This window comes from Acomys minous, assembly GCF_964271855.1.
Source record: "Acomys minous genome assembly, chromosome: 8".
Taxonomy (NCBI): Eukaryota; Metazoa; Chordata; class Mammalia; order Rodentia; family Muridae; genus Acomys; species Acomys minous.
In genome coordinates, this window is record NC_140489.1 from 110,440,091 (window position 1) to 110,462,765 (window position 22,675).

Here is a 22,675-nt window from a genome sequence, read left to right on the forward strand (position 1 = left end):
GTGTGTCCAAAATGAAGATAAGGAACAGAGATATTATTGAAAATTTCCATTTCCTACCAGAAAATAGGCAAGGAATTCTCATCTTAAATGACAAAGTACTCACATGACATTAAGACTATGATTACAAAAACATCAATATTCTAAAATACATTATCATATTGGATTTATATTCAAATAGGCCTCACACTGGGAAGGTGTAACTCTTCACAGATTGAAGGAGTATGTGTGGATTAAATTTTCCTGGAGAGCCATTTGCCAATGCATGTCAAAACATGATCAATTTTGAGCCATGGATAATTCCACTTTAAGAGTTTCCCTTTTAAAAAAAGTGTCAAAGAAACAAAAACCTTAAAAGCATGTTGATATGCCATTGGTGAACATGTGACCTACACAGTGGCATTTTCATTAATGGTAAAAAGATACAGTAATTGATTCTAAAGATTGCTGTGAGCAATAAAGCAAAATTATGAACTAAGATATACAGATTATTTTATATTTCACATCCTTATAGAGAAAAATAAGTCTTCACAGATTTGTAAAAAATATGGTGACACCAAGTGTTTCTTTTTCTTTCTTTCTTCCCCTCCTTTTCCTCCTCTTCTCCTCTCTCCATCCTTCCCTTTCCCCCTCCCCTCTCTCTTTCTGTCTTTCTTCTCCTGTCTTCTGCTCTCTTTTCATTCTTTTCTTGCCTCAGACAGATGATGTTTATCTACATACAGCCCAAGGTCTTAGAAATCCTTGAACAAGTGGGGTTGGTGAGCTCAGAGGTTCTTTGTTTTTGTTGTTGTTTTGGTTGGTTGGTTGGTTGGTTGGTTGATGGGTTGGTTTTGTGTGTATGTGTTTTTGCTTGGTTTGGTTTGGTTTTTTGAGACAAGGCTTCTCTGTGTAAGAGCTCTGGCTGTCCTGAAATTCATTCTGTAGACCACGATGGCCTCAAACTCACAGAAATCAGCATGTCCCTCCCGAGTGCTGGGATTAAAGGTGTGTATCACCACTGCCTGCTTCAGAGTCTCTCTTAAAATCTGAGTCCAAATAGCACCTCCTACTTGGAGCTTCCTCAGACTTGCTCTGGCAGCCTTAGACTCTCTCACTAGAGAATTCTGGCTCACCTAGCCCCAGAGATTCCCTTGGGATGATAACCCACACTTGTTATTAAAGACATAGGATACAGAAAACAAAAACTGTATGCACCTCAATTACCAGATAAAGCCTCAAAATGGCACCCTTAAATCTGTAGCACTAATACGAAGGTAAAGGGCAGATCTAGACCTAGAGGGGCCTGCAGAAACTGCTGTACCAACCAAGGTCATTGCGTGCAGTAAACCTCAACCCCCTGTTCATATCTAGCCAATGGACAGCTCACGCTCCATGGTTGTGGGGAGAGTAGGGACTGACTCTGACACGAACTCTGATGCCCCTTATTTGGCCACTTCCCCTTGGTGGGGAGGCCTGGTGGCACTCAGAGGAAGGGGAAGCAGTCTATCCAGATGAGCCCTGATAGGCTGTGGTCATATGGTGGGGGAGGAGGTCCCCTTCTGTCACAGGTCTAGGGGAGGGGAATAGGGCAAAAGGAGGGTAAAGGGAAGATCAAAGTGCGGGAATAACAATCAGGATGTAATCTGAATAAATTATTTTTTAAAAAATAAAGTACAATGACAAGGGAGGACCTTTGACCCCCATCCATGTTGTTCTTCCTACTGTTCCTTCCTACGGGTTACATCACTGTCTTGGACTCATCTACCCTGGGGCTCCATTTCTGAGAAAGCAACTGGCCATGCCTATCAACCGTAGGAAGCAGTTAAATAGACAGGCTCTGCCAGCAAAACAGGTATGTAATCTATAAACATGGCCTTCTATGCCTAAAATTCCTTGTCTAGAAAATGGAGACAACTTTAACCATTCCCTACTGAAAGCTGAGATGTAGCTTTGGACTCCTAGAAGGTTTTGTAGACCAAGAAAATAACCTCTATGAAATGCTGAATATACTGGCCTCAAGAAGCAAGCAAACTAAACAAATAAACTATGCAGCTATATATGATTGTAAAAAGTTAAATAACTAAACTACATATGCTAGAAACTAGTCGGTTGGGACTCCCTCTTGTTCAGAGACAGTCAAGTCCTGAGGGAATGTTGTATTGTTGACATAGGCCACAGCCACGTTAGAGACCAATGCCTCAGACCCATGTGGGTGGCAAAGGCTTCCCCAGGTGAGGCTCGGAGGGATGGCAAAGTATCCCTCAACCCATGTGCAGATGCTGACCCTGCGTGTGGAAAACACCCACTGTGGCTGCTCCTCAGCCCTCAGGTTGCAGCCCAAGCTTCCAAGGGTCTGCAGCGTCTACATAGGGAACCCAGTTCACGTGATCCCCACTTTTCTATGTAGCTGGGTATTTGTCTTTTTCTCATTCCCTCTCTGCCCCATCCTGGATGAGTCACCCTCTCAAGCTTAAAACTTAGCAAGGCACTCCGTGAGATTCTCACAACAAAAGCAGACGAGGAGACTGTGCGTCTCCCTATACAACACCCTGTAATGTTGGTATTCCAGCGCCCACTTTACAGAGGAGAGAACTGCTTCCGGAAAGCAGAAACATCTGTTTGAACTTGTACATAAGAAAGAACAAGGATTTGGTGGAAACTTAAAAAAGAACCCATGTTCTGAGCACAGGCCTTGCTACCCAGAGAGTGTCTCTGGAGCAGCTGCTATTCACTGGCAAAGTAGATGTGACAAGAACTCCCTTACACATGACAAACTAGATGGTGACAGTATGGCCCAGGCTTCAGATCAAGAGTGGAAAAGTAGGTGGCTGAGCTGTCAATCTAGGAGTTTATCTTTACTGCTGAGATGATCTGATCCTAGGCTTGGTGAGCATCCTTATATTGGTAAACCCAGCTGGGGCTCAAGGAGAGAGGACTAGGATAAATGTAGCCTGACCCATGGTTGTTGTCATGGTTTTCTGCAATACGTACACGTTTTTTTAAATAACAGATTTTTTTCCTTCAATAACTCTATTCGAATAATGCATGTATCCTACTCAAAAGACAGTGTCTACATTTTTTCCTTTCCATTCCAGGGACACGTAAACAGCATGCACATCCCAGAGAGTGTGACTCCAGTAGGAAAGGTTGGCCACACCCTGAGTAGGGCTGGGAGGCTCTCTTAGTATTTCTGTCTCCTGCACTCACTCTTCCAGTCGGCTAGGCCCCCAACTGGGCACTTGGATTTTCACAGTGACGCCTATTCTCATCCAAGCTGCGCAGTGGCCAATAGAGGGCGGACTGCCTCTTCCCTCCAGGCTTCCTGTGGCTTCCAGGCTGTCCTTGCCTCCACTCCTCCAGGCTGTAGGACACTTTCCTTCCTGAACCATGCCTTTCGTGAGCGCTTAGTTTAGAGATGTTTACTACAACCCAAAGAGGTGGGTCAGACGAAATAGCCAAGTGTCTTTTCACATGTGATTCTTTTCTTTTTCAACTCACGCAAGTATGGATTCCTCCATGAGCTGACAACCTGAGTTTAGAGTTGTTTAATAACTGTGCTATAACACGATCAACACTGCAATCGGAGGCGCTTTGCAATGCTGCAGAATAAGGTAGTGTGCTTACAGGTTCTCAGAGAAGGAGGCAATAAACCACATTCCATGCGAGGCCTGAGTTTTATATTTTTAAATGTCTTTCATGGCCCTTGTAACCTTTCCCATCCTACTTTCTAACTTGGTACCCAATTATTATTATGTTAAGCTGAGCTGCTCTCGTTCTTCACCCTTAGTCTGGTTACCGAAGATAACAGAATCTCTTACATACTGGCATTGCCTCAGCTTCCAGGCACCCTATTATACCTTGCTGGTTCCCAGGAAAGAAATGCTTTAACTGAGATCCTCCTCACTCACACGCTGGACTCGGATAATCTGGTAGAGCTTTAGGGTTCTTCTCACTTGCTATAACAGTCCTGTTCACTTCTATGGCATATAACTACCTCCTTTTGAGCTAGTGTTGTCAGTCTTTCCTTCTTTATATCTCTTTATCCTCTAAGTTTGTCTACCTATAAAGTCTCAAGAAGGATGCGTAGTGGCCTCCATATTATTGTTTTGCCAGTATGCAGTGTTTCCCAATCCTTAATCTATTTCTCTAAAGGGGAAGAAAAACAAGCACACAAAAAAAGAAAGAAAGAAAGAAAGAAAGAAAGAAAGAAAGAAAGAAAGAAACTTTAGGCAAAGGTTAGCATACCCCTTTCAAACTACAATGTCTTTGCACTTTTGCCTCTTTTTGGTTTCCTGACCTTGGCTTTTCCTGAGTCTAACAACGTTATCTGCTATGTTTTTAATAATGTCTTCATTCTTGCATTTGAAGAGTAGTTCAGATAACCTCTGCAGGGGTGGACGGGATGTTTTAACAAGGTCCAATGACGACAGTTTGTTGGCAAATTCCATTGTGAAGTGCCGGTGTCTCGTTGGGCAACAAGACATAAACATTTATTATGTGCTTTAGTATTTGGTTTTGCTAAAAGAAAACCTAGCAAGTTGAAAATGGCTTCACCACCACGCACCCCCCACCCCTTTTATTTTTGGTAGGACTATAGGGGGGTATGAGGACTTTTGGAGAGGTTCTAGTTAGACCATGTAAAATGTGCCATAAATGCCTGGAGAATAGTCACTTTCTACAGCAGTTGATAAACCCCAAGAATGTGGGGTGCTCACTCTCAGTTTCCAGTATTGAAATTTCCCTGTGCTCTCCTTCTTCAACAGTCAGTATAACGATGGTGACAGTTCCTCTCTTCAGTATAAATGTTTACAGTTTTCTGGTGTCATTAATAGAATATTGCACTGATGACTTTGGTTTTTTTGTTGTTGAGGACTGCCATGGTTAAACCAAAATATTCACCGTAAGTGCAACTCTGTCCCATAAACGAGATTCCAAAGGCATCTTTGTGTCCTTTCTCCTTACACTGGTGCCAGTAACATTTGGTTCATTAGTCATGATGTCCCTGATCTAACTGGCTGCCACCTATCTGCAGCAAGACCATGTCAGCCAGCCAAGCCCCCTTCACACCTGCACCAGCACCGGGCCTGTTTTACATAACGATCCAAATCACTTTGGGGTGTGTGGGTGTGGGTGTGGGTGTGGGTGCTGATGTATTTTATTTATAGCCTTGTGAGGGGTCGCTAAGAAAACGACGAGAGGGAGGACCATAGTTTCTCTCCTGACCAGTGATCACAGCCATCACTGGGAGAATCTTCTCTGAGATCTATTGCAGAGAAAGCCTCCACATGCACAGAGCTCCTCTTCCGCTGTTTCTTGGCTCTTCACAAAGAATATTTTACCACCCATCTTCTCTCACGATAAATCTTTTAAAGAAGAAAAATGGGAGGAGGGGAAGGAAAGCCCACCTCTTTTGCTCCCTAGCCTCAAAGACAAAACGGCAGCGTCAGGTGGCATGCATGTAAGGGTGTATAGGCTCTTCCAGTCTAGCGTCATGTCAAGACTTGTAATCCAGTACTGAGCCTTACTCCAGAGAGGAGGATTCAGTTCTTTTCCTTTCCACTCACCCCTCCCATGATACAGCACCTCCGCACAGACATACAGAATGTGGATCTTTAAAATTCAACTCAAGCTGTAGCCCTCCCCAACACTGCCCAGGCTCAGAATATTTACCTAGACCTTTTAAAGCACTCAAACCCACCAGCAGTTTCGCTGGAGACGTCTGGGGCTTCCCGAGACTCCATTACATAATATCTTTTACAAAGTCTATTCCCAGCTCGAGTGGAAGATGGATTCTCGTCCAGTTTGCGGAAATTCCACGCTTTGGCTTCCCTTTCCTTGGGTTCGATCCGGCCAGTGCCTAGCCTAGCTGCAGCAATCGCACTGGCTAGGATCCCCGCCACTCTCTGAACTCAAAACTACCACCCCGAGGTGCAGCCGTCCCGCCCTGGGTGCTCCAAGGCTAGCCCCCTCGTGGCCCGGTGCCGGCCGGGGCTCGCGTCCCTACGACTGTCTCTGATCCCCAGCCACAGCGCGCTCGCAGGGCCGGGCCCGGAGCCCAGATGATCGGCCGCAGGGCCGGCTCGGTACGCCGGGCTGCGGAGGAAGGAGAGGGGGAGGAGGAGGAGGCGTGGAGGGAGGAAGGGCCCGGGCAGCCCCGGAGGGAGGCGAGGGGGAGGGGAGGGGGCCGGCCGGCCCGAGGGTGGGGGGGCAGCCAATGAGCAGCGCGCGGCGCGGGGAGGGCGGAGGTTGGGGGGGGGGGCGATGAGGTAGGATGGGGGAGGGCGCAGCCGGAGCGGCGGAGGCTCCAGCCATAAACAAGCGCCCGGAGGAGCGGCGCGGGAGAGAGGCGAGCCGGGCGCACGGAGCGGACGCTACGGACCTTCTGCTGTGCTACCGCGCCCACTCGGCGGCTCGGGAGGCGGGGACCGGCCCGGAGGCTGCGCTGCCGTTGTCTTTACCCGGCCATCAAGGAGCGTAGCGGAGGACCAGAAGGACCCACCAGCCCTGCTCCGGAGCGGAGCGCAGCCACCGCCGCCGCCAGAAGTTTGGGTTGAACCGGAGCCGCCGGGAGGAAACTTTTTTTCCTCTTTTCCCCCTCCCGCCCGGGAGGAGAAGGAGGAGGAGGGAAAGCCACCCGCCACCGCTGCCGCTGGCGCCAACGCTCGTGGGCTCCGGGTCGGCGCGGCCCGCAGGGGCGGCGGGGGCCTTGCCCCGCGAGGGGAGGAGCGCCCCGGGGGCCCCTAGGGGGGCACGAGGACCGCGGGCTGCGGGTGGGTGCGGCGGCGGCGCGTGTGCCCCGCGCAGGGGAGGGCGCCCGCCCCGCTCCCGGCCCGGCTGCGAGGAGGAGGCGGCGGCACAGGAGGATGTACTTGGTGGCGGGGGGCAGGGGGCTGGCCGGCTGCGGGCACCTCTCGGTCTCGCTGCTGGGGCTGCTGCTGCTGCTGGCGCGCTCAGGCACCCGGGCGCTGGTCTGCCTGCCCTGTGACGAGTCCAAGTGCGAGGAGCCTCGGAGCTGCCCGGGGAGCATCGTGCCGGGTGTCTGCGGCTGCTGCTACATGTGCGCCCGCCAGAGGAACGAGAGCTGCGGTGGAGCCTATGGGCTCCATGGAGCCTGCGACCGGGGGCTGCGCTGTGTCATCCGCCCCCCGCTCAATGGCGACTCCATCACCGAGTATGAAGTGGGCGTCTGCGAAGGTACGGCTGCCCCGCCGCGCGCCCCCTCCCACCTGGCCCGCGCAGAACAAAGTTTGTCTATGACTTTTCCCAGAGGAGAGAGGGCTCCCGGAGAGGGGGGACAATCACTGTCCCGGGGAGGGTGCCCTAGATGCCTGCCCAGCGGCGGGCGAGGTTGGATTGCGCGGGTGAGCTCCTCTAAACCCCGCATAGGCACGCACACGTGCGGTGATTCGGGCTAACGCTTGGTGGCCCTTCCTCGCCCCAACCAGGAGTGCCGTGTGCGGGGTACACTGCGGAGGCTGGCACTAGCGAGCCCCTCGGGGAGTCCGCCCCTGCCTCCCTGCCCGCATAGCGCAGTGTGGCACGGGGTGTTGTAAGCAGTCGGTGCAGCCGGCTTCTGGTAGTAGAGTAGACCTGAGCTCCAGATTGCACTCCCTGTGTGACTCTTTTTTCTTTTTTCTTTTTTCTTTTTTTCCTTTGCGCTCTTCTTTCGCCTCCTTCCTCCTCCTTCACGTAATAAATCAATTTCAGGTCCGGAATATGTCAGCCCAGGCAAAGTTACACATGGTGGTTACTCATTTATTTGCCTATTGGAAACGGTCAAAGGCTTAGTCTTCTGGACGGCTAAATGGGGTGGGTGGGGGCTGCACCTGGATTGAAAAGTTAAGCCTCACTACAAGAGGTTTCCTTTCAAGAGCCACTACCCGAGTGTTGGTGCTGGTGCTGATGGCTGATGGCTTTTTGTTTGTTTGACAGCAGATTGTGCTCTGCTGGCTTCACCGCGGCGCTGCGTGCGACGCGGTTTGGCGATGTACTGAGGGTGGGGGCGTTGATAGTGAAACACCATTGGACCTGGTGGGCCTCCATCAGCCTGGGGTGCTACTTCTGCCTCAAGGCGCCTGCTCTGGCCTGAGGTCTAGGTAGACTTAGTGAGTTCTTTTATTTTGCTAATGGACTGCATTGTTTCTTAAAAGTGGGGTCCCTGCTTACTAAGAGCTCAGACATTGGCCCCACAATGCTGTTCCGGGTATCTTGCGAGTGAGCAGGGCTCCCTTGGTAAGGAAGGATAGCTGCCCTCTGCCTTCACTGCTTTTAGCCAACCTCTGGGTTTATCCTGAAGCTGAAGTTGTGTGTGTGTGTGTGTGTGTGTGTGTGTGTGTTTATTGTACTGTACTGGGATACTGAAGAGGAGGTGAGATAGCCGTAAGACCAAAAGTGGGTGTATGAAGAAAGGCTTCAGTGCCGCGGCAGCTCTTTAAATACACATACGCATTTGCTTTTTTTTTTTTTTTAACCCGTGGTTGTAAGGGTTTGGACAGTTGTGGAAAATCGGGGAGGCCTTCCTGGTTTGGAAGCTAGTGGGCAGTACTGAGTGCAGGGCCGTGCTCCTTTAGGATAGTTCCCGCAGGACCTCGTTTTTCCTGTAGCACAGAAAAGGCCCTCCTAGTCTCCATTGACAACGTGGGTTTCTCAGCTCAGGGAGAATGGTCATCGGATAGACCCCTAGAATTGCACGTGTTTTGACTCTAGTCGTTCTCAATGACTTGCACTGGAAGATGTTTCTCTGAGAGCTGCGGTGAAGGAATGCATAACTCGACCAGGCCTCCACAGATCTGTAAGGAACGTAGGTAAAAATATGCAGTGGAAACTGCAGGCCAGTGAGAAGGGCTTTGGGAGGCTCTGCAGAGGGTGACCCCTGCTTGTTTTTTCGTGTGTTTCTAGTGTGAAGGCAATACCTGGGGGAACATTTACTTGTAATCAAGTGTTGTGGCAGCAATACCCCTTGTCACAGCATGGAATGATTTTTGGCAGTTTGTTAGGGAGCCTGCCATTCCTCAGAAATGATGCATCCCTCGTGCCTCGCCTGTCTCCTGGGAACACCAGGTGCACCGAGTGTTGGCCTTGAACATGCTTCAAAGTGTTTCTTGACATGACTATTTCAATTAGGGTTCTCTGGAAACATTTCATTTAGCAGGCCTGTTTTCAGGTGATGAGCACATCCTGCTTCCCTCGCTCCCTCCCTCCCCTCCCCTCCCTTGCCTCTTCCCCGCCTTCCCTCCCTCCCTCCCTCTTTTCCTTCCTTCCCTCTGTCCCTTCTTTCCTCCCTCCCTCCTTCCCTCCCTCCCTCCTTCCTTCCTTCCTTCACTAAAAGCAGCAATCAACTATAATCTTAAAGCCATGAAACCGAGGTAAAAGGGGCAGCACTTTTTTGGCATGATGCAATAGTTACATTCAACTGTGTCTGGCATTTCAGATACTTCCACATTAATATAAAGTGCATGGAACATGTAAATTAAACGAGGAACCCTTTTTCAGGGTTAGTGGAATCCTTAACAAGTCTCTCAAAATCTAGAAGGTGCCCCCATTTTCCCCTGTAACTTTGCATAAAATTTCTCAATGGACAGTGCTTCCCTCAGTTTCCATTTTTATTCAGAAAGTTGTGTGTATTATTATCATAACCCACATGAATAGGGATGGGTATGTTTTATTCATGTAGAAAGGCTCTTGTGCTACATTTTTTGCACTAAAATGACCCCTACTGGTTGTATCTGTTAATGAAAAGTCTTTTGAATGCTTATTTAGTTGGCTGCCCTGAGAAAACATATTTCATGGCATAAACATATGACTAATCCACCTGCTTTCGAAGACATGACTTAAGTATGAGTTGGTACCGCTGTTTGCCAACTTGAAGAAGTGTTTGCTGTTCCCATGCAGACTTTGTTGGGAAGGGGGGAGTAAACTTAAGTACAGTTCACAAAATGAGTTGTGTCAGCAACCAACAGGGACCCTTTTGCATTTGTGGCTCATTGTTTCGGGTATTTATGGGCACACTGACCCTTCAAAAATACACGAAAAACGGTAGCCATAAGAAGAACCCTGGAAAAAAATTAATGTCTGAAAGACTAGGAATCAAGTCCCATGTACGCCAGGATTTCTTCTCCCTGCATTGCGACCATTATTAAGTGAATCCTGAGTTAATGACTGTGCACAATTAAAACACTAAGAGTGGAGGCAGTTACCCCAAGTTTTCTCTCCTGGCCCTGAGGAGGGAACAGTTCCCTTTCTTGTTCCCATTCAGAGTGAGCCTTCCTGTTGGCCCTTTGCAGACTCCTAGCCGCACTGTTTTCTTGGACAGGTGTCTGTCTCCAGGGAAATCACCTACAATCCAAACAAACAAATTTGGCTTCTCAAGGACTGAGAACGAGGTCTAGGTGGGAGATCTCTTTAAGGGATCTGAGCCTTAAAAAAAAAAAAACTAACGAAGTGAGATTGTGTAGAAAGAATGTTTTGCTTGGACAGTAAGAACTGCATTTGGAACTGAGGGAACACAGCCTTATATTTTATGCTTCACTTAGGGTGGGGCGAGGTGAAGAGGCATGGCCAGCCCTTTGTCTTAGGGTGATAAAGAGGAAGCTGCTAGCTTCACTCTGACGTTGCCAGGGCAGAGTGTGTAAACTGGAGTGTGGATACTGTTGGGCTTTGCCCCAGGACAGGTCTGCATTGGAGTCAGGTGTCCATGACTGCCTGCTGCAGGGAGGCGCCAACTTTTTCTGAAACTTGGACTCTGTGGCTTCAGAGTCTTTAAAGCACTGAAACTTTCAGTCTTCAAAACTACTGCTAATTACAGTCTCCACGGTGGTTCACAGGGCAGTCAGGAGAGCTTCAGATGGCAAGGCTTTGTGTTCTGGTTTCTCCCCGCGAAGTTAAGGTTTGTTGTCTTGTCTTCTGGTACAGTCCGTAGCGCCAATGCCTGCTTGGAGAGAACAGGAGATGTGAGGTGAGGCCTGGCCCGGAGAACATTTGCCCAGGACCAGGAAGCCATACCAAAACAGTTGGCTCGGCATGAGCCACATCAAAGCTACCCCTTTTCGCTTTCTGGGAGGACCTGAGTGAAGTTAAGAGTCTATGGGTTTTTTACAAAGTAAATAAAGGAGAGATGGGGCAAAGCTAACACCTCTCTACTGAGGTTAGGGAACATTTCAAAGCCAAGCTTCTAGACTTCACTCTTGAGTAATGGATGGATTTCACTCTACCTCAGAAGTCTCTAGGTAAGGTCCACGCTTTGGTGCCAAAGAGAAAGGCAAGCAGAGGGCGGCTAAACTATGTTAACAGGGTATGGGAAGAGAAACTAATTCAAGTAAACAAGGAAGTAATTAATTCCTCCTCAGAGTAAATATTGACAAAACCCACAGGACCAACTAGTCACTGCACATACATAGATGACAGGACAAAATGACCTTCATTTTGACCATCAGGCTTACAGAATTCTCGATGCTTTTAAGGACTCCTGTCACATAAAACACTTGGCAGAGGATAAATGAGGCCCATACTATAGAGTAGAAAAGTGAAAGCAGCAGGCATGGAGATACTACTTGCTGCTGGCAACGTGGTTTATAGTGGATACCAGGAAACTTTGTAAGCAGTATGTTGGGAGGACAGTTGTGAGCAGAAACAACGTTCATTTATAAAACATTATAGTGTGTGTGTGTGGGTGTGCAAGAATGTATGACTGAGAACGTGTGTGAGAGTTTGAGTGTGAGAATGAGTGTGTATTAGAGTGTATGAATGTGAATGACTGTGAGACTCCGTGTATGTGTGTAAGAATGGGTGTGTACAGAAGTGTATGAATGTGATAGTGACAGTGCCTGTATGTGTGTGAGTGTGTGTGTGAGTGAGAGTGAGCGTGCGTGTAGTGTGCTACATGGTGTGGTTGTGGATGCCAGAGGACATTTGGAAGTTGCTCCTCTTCCTCGACTAATGAGTGCTGGGGATTGAGCTCAGATTGGCAGGTTTGGCAGTGAGCACTATCCCTCCAGCCCCAGGCAGGTTGATTTATGAAGAAAAGTGAACAACCGCCCCCCGCCCCCAACTCTGGACACTGAGTTCCTTTCTGGGAACTATTGGGATATTTGGTACAGGTTTCTGCTCTCCGTGGCTTGCTTACTACCCAGCAGCGGCCAGGGTGAGGGGCTTGGGGGAGGCAGGAGGCAGGCATTATGAAGCTGAAAGATTTAGATAAAATGGTGACCCTAGAAAGTGGGTGGACTAAAGGATAAGGAATGAGAAAAAGAAAAAAAAAACCCTTAAGTTCATCTTAGCACAACTATATCATCCTTTGAAGAATGGTCCAAAACACATTCCAGAGATTAATTGTGAAATTCCTGAAAAATGTGGGTGTGTTTAACTCAGGAAATGGTGCCAGCAGGAGAGATGACAAGGAAGCCTTCAACTGTAAAAGAGGTGGGGGGGGGGGTGGCTGGGGGGGGGGGAGTAGAAGGTGAATATTTCTGGCAAAGCCAGTCCGTTGTTACAGTTGTTGCATCATGTTCTAGACGGTCCATTTCATACAAGGTTTTGGGAGACATCTCAGTATAGTTATTTTAGGAAGGCACGGGTTCCTGTCACCTAATTCTCCGAAGCAGCATTTTCAAAGATCAGGCTTATTTTCGCCTAGAAATCAGTCACTCAGTCATCAATTTTTCTTTTCCCCTCCTGTATACGAGGCTGTCTACAGGAGCAAGAGGAAGCCAGGGAGTCTGAGAATCATTTAGAGGTACACTCTGTTCTTTACCCCAGTTCTTTACACTGTGGGTTGCATATCAGATATTTATATTATAATTCGTAACAGTAGCAAAATTACAGTTATGGAGTAGTGATGAAAATAATTTTACGATGGGGGGGGGGTCACCACAACATGAGGAACTGTATTAAAGGGTCACGACATTAAGAAGGTTGAGAGCCACTGCTGTACACTCTTTCAGTCAAGATAAACAAGACGGCCCGCCCCCTCCATCCCTCCCTACCCACCCACCCACGCCACAAGGTGGTGGGAACCGTGTAACTTCCGTGCAGGTAAAGATGATGTGTGGTTCCGTATTCTCACTTCCTGGGCCCAGGGATAGGATTTGTTACTCTAAGAACCAGGTTCTGAGGCTTGGAGGGGGCTCCTGGTTGGTGGGGAAGTGGGGGGACATGCCTAGTCTCTTTAGAGCTCTTACAGTAAGTGTTTCCCAACATTTGAGAAGGAGCCTGCATTCTTTCTGCTTTGCTAGCTGTAGCTCACAGTGGGCAGGTTTCCTTTTGTGGTTTTCGCTTTGTTCTGGCTTGCTCTAAGTGGTACCAGAGTGTGGGCAAGGAACCGGGAGGTGTCTCTGGATGAACAGTCTTTCTTCTTCCTCTTCACCTCCTCCCACCCTGCCGTTTCTCTTGGCCACTTGGACCAGTCAGATCTGGAAGCCCTGTCCCTAGATAGACACTCCTCCATTGATGAACGGAGGCCTGCTATACTACAGCTTTAAGGATGCCCTCAGGGTAAGCACAGAACTCTAAAGTGTCTATTAGGGGCCCACGTGGGTGAAATTAAAACAAAAAAAAGGATTCTGTTTTCCTTTGTTAGTTTCAAAGCGAACGCATTTGAAGTCTGTGCCTCCCTCGTCCAGCCCCACTTTTCTTCTGAAGACAGGAGATGCTGGGGCTTTAGTGGGTGACCATTTGTGCTTCCTTGTCTGGCCAGTGGAGTTAATCATAGGGTTGGGATGTCAACTCCCCTAGTCCCCAGGGAACAGCTGACACCCAGCAGGGCTACTCACCTTGTGCAAGCATCGCTGCCTGGCCTGGGGTCATTTCCTTGCTCCACCTAACTTTCCCGGTTCCTCAAGCCTTGGGAGTTATAAGGTAGACAGTTATTAGTGAGTTCAGGGTCTTTTGCCTCCAGCCATTCCTCAGCATCGCAAATGTAAACTTGAGACCTGCTACTTCCACCGTATCTAAATAATGACTGCAAAGGCTGTATATTTGGGGTCGAAAGGGGATCTAAAATTTGTTGTGTTGCATCATTGGACTTGCTCATTTAGCTGTCCACCCCCCACCCCCCCACGCCCACCATGTGGGTTAGTATTTTATCTGGGGAGGTTGGGGTCCTAAACTCATTCTAACCAGTAATGTACACTTTCTTTTATGTTGCGTTCTGGAAGACTTTGCTGGTAGCTCCTCAGGGGTGTGTGTGTGTGTGTGTGTGTGTGTGTGTGTGTGTGTGTGTGTGTATCACCCTGGTGGTCAGTGCTCAGGACTGTGCCTGTCTTGAGCTAAGGAGACAGTTTGCATTAGCACAGTTTACCCTCCCCCCCACCCCCCACCCCCGCCCCGACAGGCACACATGCACACTCCTCACCTTTAGAACTCCAGGCCCACCTGCTGCTGTACTTGATACAAGCCTCAAAGCCAAAGGTTTAAGCAGTGCATTCCTTTCTAGTTTAACCACTTAACTCTCTTTCTAGGTCAGCTTGTTTTTGCCTATTAAGTTAGGGAGCCCCAACTAACCAGAGAAACATCTGCCCACAAATTATTTAATGGGCATCTGCTATGGGTCTGGTTTCTGTGTTATAAAACTCTGATACCGTCTTCTGTAAAAATTGGGCTTCTGAAAGTTTAATGGCCCACAGTCACCCGGGAGCCTATTACAAGTGCTGGTTTGGCCCCTGGGGACTACAGTTTAGTGGCAGAGCACATGTTGAGCATGTGCAAGGCTCTGCCCCCCCCACCCCTCACCCCCACCTAAACAGAGCAGACTCCGATTCACTGAGCCTGGGGTGGATCCCAGCCGCTGTCACGCTCCGGATGACACCGCTAAGGCTTAGTGCACGGTCAGCTTTTGTAGCATGAAGTTAATGCAGAGGGTATCTGAAAAGCTGCGACATGCTGTGACAACTGTATCTCAACCACAGTAAATAGGTTAGGGCCCCTGCTTCCACAGAGGTCATGGTTTAATGGTGGATAGGGAAGGCTGGGACATTCATTCCCTGTAGTCCCAGACAGTGACACCTGAGAGAGAGGTGTAGCTAGAAGGTGAGAGGGGACCTCTAACTTTTCCTCCGAACACCGGGAATGGATGATTCAGCCTCGCCCTGGGGGTGGCTTCTCTTTCCTCGTTCATCTCATTCTTCTTGCTTAAGAACAAAATGGGTCTTTGAGCCCAGTTAAAACCAATATTCACCTCTTGACTCATGGGTTTTTTGTTTTGTTTTGTTTTTGTTTTTGTTTGCCTTAACTGCAAGAGCAACCTTGGTTAGTTTTTCCTGGCTTTGGTTTTCTCATGTAAACCTGAAATATCAGGAGCTTTCCATCAAGTTAATTGTAGAGAGGATTACAGAAAGCAAATATGAATATATAGTGTAGGTGATTGTGTGTGTGTGTGTGTGTGTGTGTGTGTGTGTGTGTGTGTGTGTGTATTGTAAGATGATATGCTTGAACTTAAATGCTAATACAGTCCTTGGTAGAGTTTTTAAAAAGATAACTAGTATTAATTCTAATTTGCATCCTTTTATATTTTCATCTTTGTTAGCTTTCTCTGTGTATAAATATAGCAGTCGGCTTTGTGGATATACTCACACCTCCTCCACACATACTCTCTTTCAACAGGAGGCTCAGGATGATAATTCTGGTCCGACATGTTTATCCCAGAGAAAATGACTCTGTAGTACAGAAAGCCAAGGTGTTTCTTGTTTTGGTCTAGGGTAACTCTTCTTCTTCCCGGGGCCTGTGGAGTTTGTTGGAATATGAACATTTGCTTGAGTCTGTGCTTCAAGTTCTTCCTTTCAAAAAAACAAAACAAAACAAACAAAACGGTTTCTAATTCATATCTTTTAAAAGGAAGCAAAGTACCTGTTGTCATAAGACCCAGGGCCAGAGTGTGTCTTGTTGCTGGTCCCCATCTTTCATGCGGTGTCCTTTCAGGTGAGTGTGCACCTCTGGGTGACCATGGATTGGCCTGCTGGGGTCTCAGGACAGTCTGTGTTACAGAGGAAGGGACCAGCATCCCACAGTTAAAGTATCTAGCATTCTCTTTCGTTCCCAGGGTAGGTGTGGTCCCACAGGATGGTAATTCCTTTTGTGAGTCCTTCCTTCTTGCCTAGAAATGAATGTCCTTTTTTTTATCAGTGAATGTTAGCACAGAGTTCTCAAGATGGATACTTCAGATTGGCTACTGTGGGGCAAGGAGGAAAAAAAACCGGATGGAGAGGATGGAGATAAAGTTTTTGGTCCAGTAAGTTACAGCTGATTCTTCTGGACAGCCAAACCTTACAACATAGCAGAAACTGGAATTTATTTTCCAGACACTCTGTTACGTTAGAACCTATCATTGAGTCGCCCTCTGTCTGTTAGCAGAAGTGTTAATATTCAAACATGTAACCTGTAATCAAAATGAAAACAAAAACCAAAACCAGAAACAAAACAAAAACCCTTCTAAACATAGTTTCAGGGTTTCTTTTCTGTCAGTGTTAATCAAACCCAAGTACAACATCCTGATCCGAAACATTCAGAGAGCACTCCTCTTAAGAGTACAGTAAGAAAGGAAATTACGGGGCTAGAGAGATGGCTCAGTGGTTAAGAGGACTGACTGCTCTTCCAGAGGACCCAGGTTGATTCCCAGCAACCACGTAGTAGTACCTCACAATTACCTTGTCATTCCAGATCTAGGGGATCTGACACCCTCTTCTGGCTACTGTGGGCACCGGGCATGCATGTGGTGCAAAGTTATATATGCAGACAAAACACCCATCCACGTACAACGTTTCAAATGTTTGTTAATTAATTAAGGGCTGGCTGCATTTTTAAGACTGTCAGATTTTATGTCTAATAACCATGGATTTGACACACCTACCGTAAAAGTTTTTGAGCAACCACCCATCCCAGGGATTTTTTTTTTAAAGCTGTAAGCTGTAGAGACTATGTCTGTCTTGTTTAGCATTTCAAAACAAAAAATCATAAACAAACATCTCAGATTCAAAACAGAAAGGAATTTCTGGCAGGGCAGGATGAAACCTGAGCCGGCAGAGCCGCTTACTGCAGGGAACTTCCTTTGCTTCAAATCCAGAGACCTCAGGAAAAGGTTCACAGCTGTGATCAAGCCAGAGGCGGCTGGGAGCTGAAGTGCTGTGACACCTCTCTCTCTCTCTGAGATTCCAGAAGACCTGCCACAAAGAAAGAGGTAAATCTGCCCGGAGATGTTCCACCTGAACCAGACCTCAGCAAGAAATATTTAGACCCCCTTCAGCCTCGTTTTATGTGAAGAGTACAACACAGGAGGGCTGTGGGCTCTGGCCCCCAGGATGGGTGTTCACAGTCCTGCACAACTGGCCTTTCCTTGCCTGCTCTTTTTGGATCTTGTTTGTATGTTTGTTGTTTTTAAAAAGGTATTAACCAAGTCTGTGGGTTTCAGACATCTTTGTCTCTGGAAATTAACGTAGAAGGGTGAGGAACTTAAAACCATGTAACTGTCCACAGCATAGGCAGTTATCTACCTGGATGCAGGGGGCGGGGGGCGGGTGGCTAAGTCAGATGGGATCATAAGGCTGTATTCTGGTCATAAGATCTGAGCTTTTATGGCCCAGAGGTGTTGGCCCAGGATCAGATATATTACCCGTGTTTACAGTTAGGGAAGAAAGAGTGGTGACCATCTACCTGAAAACTTTAGGGTTCTGAGGCAAAGTACAAGAAGTCTGCTCTGGGGATGTTTATTGGGACACATCAGTGACAGCAAAACATCATCGTCGTTACAGGGACATTCGTGACGTCTACTAAGTGCCTGCGGCCTGTCACTGTAAACTGTGTTCTAATCCACACCCAAGTCTAAACCGGCCTGTTGCTTTCCCATTCTTTCTCGGTTTCTCATTTGCTTCGTTAATTATTACAGTTATCCCAGGCCCAAGGGAAGTAGGTGACATACTGCAGAGGGAGAAGCTTGGGCAAAGACAGGTCAGAACTCGCCCCAGTGCACATACTCCTTTCTGCCTCTGACATTGGGGAGAGCTGAGTAATTGCTGTTCCTCCTAATAACTGCCGGCAGCAGCCAGATTCTCCGCATTCTTTTACCTTTGCTGCTGTTTTCACTTGCCAGGGAGTTTCCTTAAGGAACAGACTGAATTTAAAAACACATAAACTAATCGTGCACAAAAGTCGGGGGTTGGGGGGTGGGGTGGGGAGGTGGACCATGGACACAGGGAGCTCCTTGGTACCTCACTGTGGAAGGATGAGGTGATGCTGCCTGCACCAAGCTCCCAGCCATCTTAGCTACTCTCCTAGCTGAGCCTTTAGGTCTCTCTGTGACACAACACTTCTTCTCTCAACTTGTTTTCAAAGCGCAGGCCAACTCTGAAGCTTGGAAAGCTGCCTCTTGGAGTGCGTAGAACTTCCACCTTGCTTTGCGTCTTCCACCAGAGACCTGATAGTTTGATCCACGTAGCCCTGAAACTTGATGAATGCGTTAAAGGCTGTGAGGGGCCCACCACTGTCTATCTTCCTTGCTTTGTCTGCAGGCCGTTCCACATTTACAGGGACAGCCTTCCAGAATGGCACTGGTTGGCTCACTCCAGTCAGTGATTTATTTATTGATAAATCTGCTGAATGCTGTGTACTCCCGAATGGTAGCATGCAACACACAGATCAAAACAAAAGAAAACAACAACAGCACCTCACCACCTAAATTAGGACGTGGTTTCTCTGCCCCTGAATTCAGTTTCTTAAGTCACCAATCCCTGCCTGTAAGAACTTTTTTTTTTTTAGTTTTCTTTAATACTTTAAATTCTTCCCCCAAATAATTCTTTCCTCTAATCTATAAAACTGTTAAGAGTTTACTAGTGATGGGGTGGGTATTCTATACTTTACCGATGCTTGTTCTTGTTTTGTTTTGTTTTTTTCTTTTTCTTTCTTTCTTTCTTTTTTATTTTTTTTCAGATGATGGTATCAAAAGTTAAATCCTGTTCCAGACCTTTACCTTGTCTTTTCTTGTCTAGCTTGCTAGATAATTAATAGCCAGTAGCCATGAAAATAGCCATTGAGGTGTGGGTGGTGTTAATTTACCAACTCGAGCTTTTGCCTAAGATAGATCTTCCTGTGGTATATAAATGGGTCTTTATTTGGCCTTCTTCCTGCTCTATTGGGCCATCTCGTTGAAGAGCTTTGAGCCTCTGAAGGCCTGGCTCTCAGAACTCTGTCTTGGAAGCAGCCAGGAAGTGTGTGTGTGTGTGTGTCTGTGTGTGTGTCTGTGTGTTGCTGCGTGCACGCGTGTGCATGTGTACGTGCTGCAGTGAGCGTATGCTAGGAGCCTCAGTGGACATGCGCCTTGCCCTTTCTTCACACTGCTCACTCCTGTGGTTGACCCTCCTTTTTCTAGCAGGCCTTTGCCAAAACGTTGTGCAAGCTGGTCTGCAGGTGCCTTGGAAGCCTTTGGAAAAATACGTCCCTGTCAGTCAGTGCCTTTCCACTTGCCCCATGTTCTTCCCAGCATGACTCCTTTCAGCTCTTCAGCTCTTGGTAACCTGGCTGTCCCCAGAAGTCAGTGTCACATCCCTTACTCTGTGAGGCCTTCTTCCAGTAAACCGTGTCTGCACTAATTGCTAAAGGATTCTGTGGAAATCTTCACAGTGGCCCAGAACTCCAGATTCCTGTGGTGCTGTGGCATGTAATAACATGAGTCAAAAAGTGATAGAAGTTTGTAAAACAAGAATCTTTATGAGGCTGCAGTTAACCTCTGGCCTAGAAGTTTCTTCGTGCCTTCAGCCGACTTTGAGTGATACATTTCTTGATGCATCCTTGAGAGAAAGGAGCTGTTATCACCCCTTTCTTTCGCTTTGGGGCTTAGAAGTAGGGTGTCTGCCTCCGCACCTGCTGTCAATAACTTAGTTTACAATGAAGAATACCCAGTGCTGTTACTACTGGTTTGCTGAAAACAACTCTGGGTTAGCATGCTAAGCGCTTTGCCCCTCTGTAGACCGTCAACTCAAAGGGCACTCCTCCTGAGGACTGTATATTGCTTTATTTAGTATGTGAGCATGTGCATGTGGAGGCTACTGGTTGACACTGGTTGACACTCCGTTGCTCTCCATCTTATTTTTTGAAGCCGGGTCTTGCACTGAGCCGGAAACTCACTAATTTGATCAGATTAGTTGGCCGGTGAGCTTCAAGGATTCATCTCCCTCCAACGCCCTCCCCCGTGCTGGGGTCTTCGATGACTCATGCCCATCTTTGACATGAGTGCAGGAGATCTGAAATTACGCTTGTCTGACAGCCATTCTATGGATTAAACCCCCTCCCTGGCCCTGTTTTATTTATTATATTTGAATACAGAATGCTTCTAATTGAAGTGCTTTGGCTTTTGAACTGTCTGTTTAATTGAACTATTGATGAGTAGGCACATGGAGGTTAGGAATATCACTGACGTTTATTTCTTGGTGAATGAGACAAGGTTTATTATCTCTAGAACAGTGAAGCATGCTTCATGACAGGCTGCCGTTAAACGTAGTTTTTTGACCTTATAAAGGAATTTTAGATGTGAGTGCCAAAAGAAAACACAGAAATTTAGGGTGAGAAATGGAAGACATCTGTAGGGAAATAAACAAAATACAAGAAGCCAAAGGTGTTTTTTTTTTTTTGTTGTTGGAAAGAGATCATATTATTTTCAAAGACTAAACTGGGAAAAGGTGAGCCCTCAGCAGCCAAGTATATCGACTCTCTACTCAGAAAATTATATTAGACTCTTAGAAAGAGAGAGGAAAAGGAAAAGACTGCCAACAGAGGGCTGGAAAACTTGAGGGAGATAAAGTATTTACAAGTTTTAATAACACAAAACACGTCCAAGAGAAATACATAATTGCAGCTGCATTTGGCAATGAAAATAGCCCATGTGTTATGTTTTTTAAATTGTCTGTGAATATTGTAAGCTTTATGCCCTTGGGTGAAAAAACACTTGGGTGATAATGTTTCTCCAGAGAATGGAAAAGTGGAAGATGTTCGGAAGTAAAAAGAGAGAGGAGGCATGGAGGAGGGATAGTCAACATTTCCACCTCAGAAGGGTATATTTTATGTGCATAATCATTATAATCGTTTCTAATCTTAGTGTAATAAGCGTTTAACTTTCCATAGGGCCGTGGTAATTTGCATGTTAATACTGAAAGCCCACAGGTAAGGGGAAAATTAGAGCACTAAATCAAAAGGCCTGACTGCCTTGATCCTGAAGTTTTAGGTTTTCCAACTTGGTTTCCATCTTGGGCAGAGACCCTTGGAAAAACAAATCAGAAACTGGGAAATGTGCTCAATACATTTGTCGTTATCCTATGCTACCAGATCCAGCGAGGCAAGGCCAGGAACTGGAAACTGGGTGTGGTGTCACTTTTCAGATTCCCTGAAGCTGCCTGCCCAGCCTTTCAGATGTGCTCTCATCCTTCAGGCCTCTACTCTCTTTGTTAAGCCTTCCTGCCCTGCCCAGGAAAAAGTACTGCCATCCCTACTCCTGGGCGCCCATAAATAGCACTTTCCCCTTCCCTTCTTTTGGGCCCTTTCATACTGTGTTAGAGTTCACATTTCTGCCTTCCTCCCTGCCTGGTTGTGATCCACTCGAGTGCCAGGATTGTGTGTTATTCTGGCACTTGGCACACAGGAAGAACTCAATGAGCATTTGTTGACTAAATCTAGACTCAAGGTCATCCAAGATGTTAGACAAAAACTTTTCCGTCTCAGCTGTTTGGTTTGTATTGTGGAAACTGAAACGGGAGACACTTACCTGTTCCCAGAAGCCCTGTGAGAAATCCTGTCGCCCCCGAGGGATGCGCAGGTGGGATTTAACTGGCCCACCTGAGCCAGTCTTAACGCTTTCAGCAGCATGTCTGTAAAGAGTTGAATTCAGCCATGTTTATTTTAGCAAGTATTTCAAAGCATTTTTTAAAAAGTTTATTCATTCATCAGGACTTCTCTCTCCAGTTTGTCATCAAAGTGTCCCCTATCATGTGCAGCCCCCTTACCTACTTGTAAGAATTGTCCTTATAAGTGCTTGCTGTTAGCCTTTTCCTGATAGCCAGGGAGCTGGGGCACTAAGCAAGTGTGATGTCCAGGCTCTGATAAACTACTTGGAAATGTGAACAGTGTGGTGATCAGAAGTCAGATGACCACAGGAACACTGTCAGGAAAACCGAGTTCTAGAGTCTCAGCAAGTCCAATTACCTTTACGTGAGTAATTCGGCTAATTGGGAAGGAACTGAATTCAACCTAGATGCCTTGGGTGTTGGGCCTTTATTAAGTATGTGAGCTGCTAACTCACCCTTTCAGGTGGTCTCCCAGCGTCCTGAGGAACTCAGGCTCCTCTGAATCCTAAAGCAACAACTGGAGGGTGGAAGTGTGTGACTGGATAGTGAAAGTGCCTCACAATGGCGTCGGCAGGAAGTCCACAGGAATGCAATATAAGGAATTTGGGGAAGCACAGTCCCGTTTGGATTTACTCCAAACCCTGTAATTTCAGGGACTGAGGAATTCTCGATGATTAGTGGCAGGGGCCTGAACTTGTTGTATTTAGTGGCCAGAGTTGTTTTTCCTTCCACACTAGTCATGAACCTTTTTGTTTGTTTGTTTTTTCTAAAGGTCTTAAAGTGATTTACAAATTAAGACAGACTGACATTAGACACTTAAGGGTACAGACACAAATTAGACTAAGCCTCTCAGCTGCTGAGAAAGAAAGACTTGACCAAGATAAAGT

General features: G+C 47.1%; 1 protein-coding gene across 3 annotated transcripts in view; it reads left to right on the forward strand.

The window, feature by feature from the left end:
• Positions 1–6,266: 6,266 nt before the first annotated feature.
• Positions 6,267–22,675, forward strand: part of CRIM1 (cysteine rich transmembrane BMP regulator 1) — a 178,200-nt gene continuing 161,791 nt past the window's right edge. For 2 of the 3 annotated variants that reach the window (XM_084793081.1, XM_084793083.1), the window contains exon 1: positions 6,268–7,170. In XM_084793081.1, the coding sequence (XP_084649207.1) occupies positions 6,840–7,170 (331 nt within the window). In that variant the 5' untranslated portion in view covers positions 6,268–6,839. Of the gene's footprint in view, positions 7,171–22,675 lie in introns of all 3 variants that reach the window. The other variant, XM_084793082.1, reaches the window with a different exon arrangement.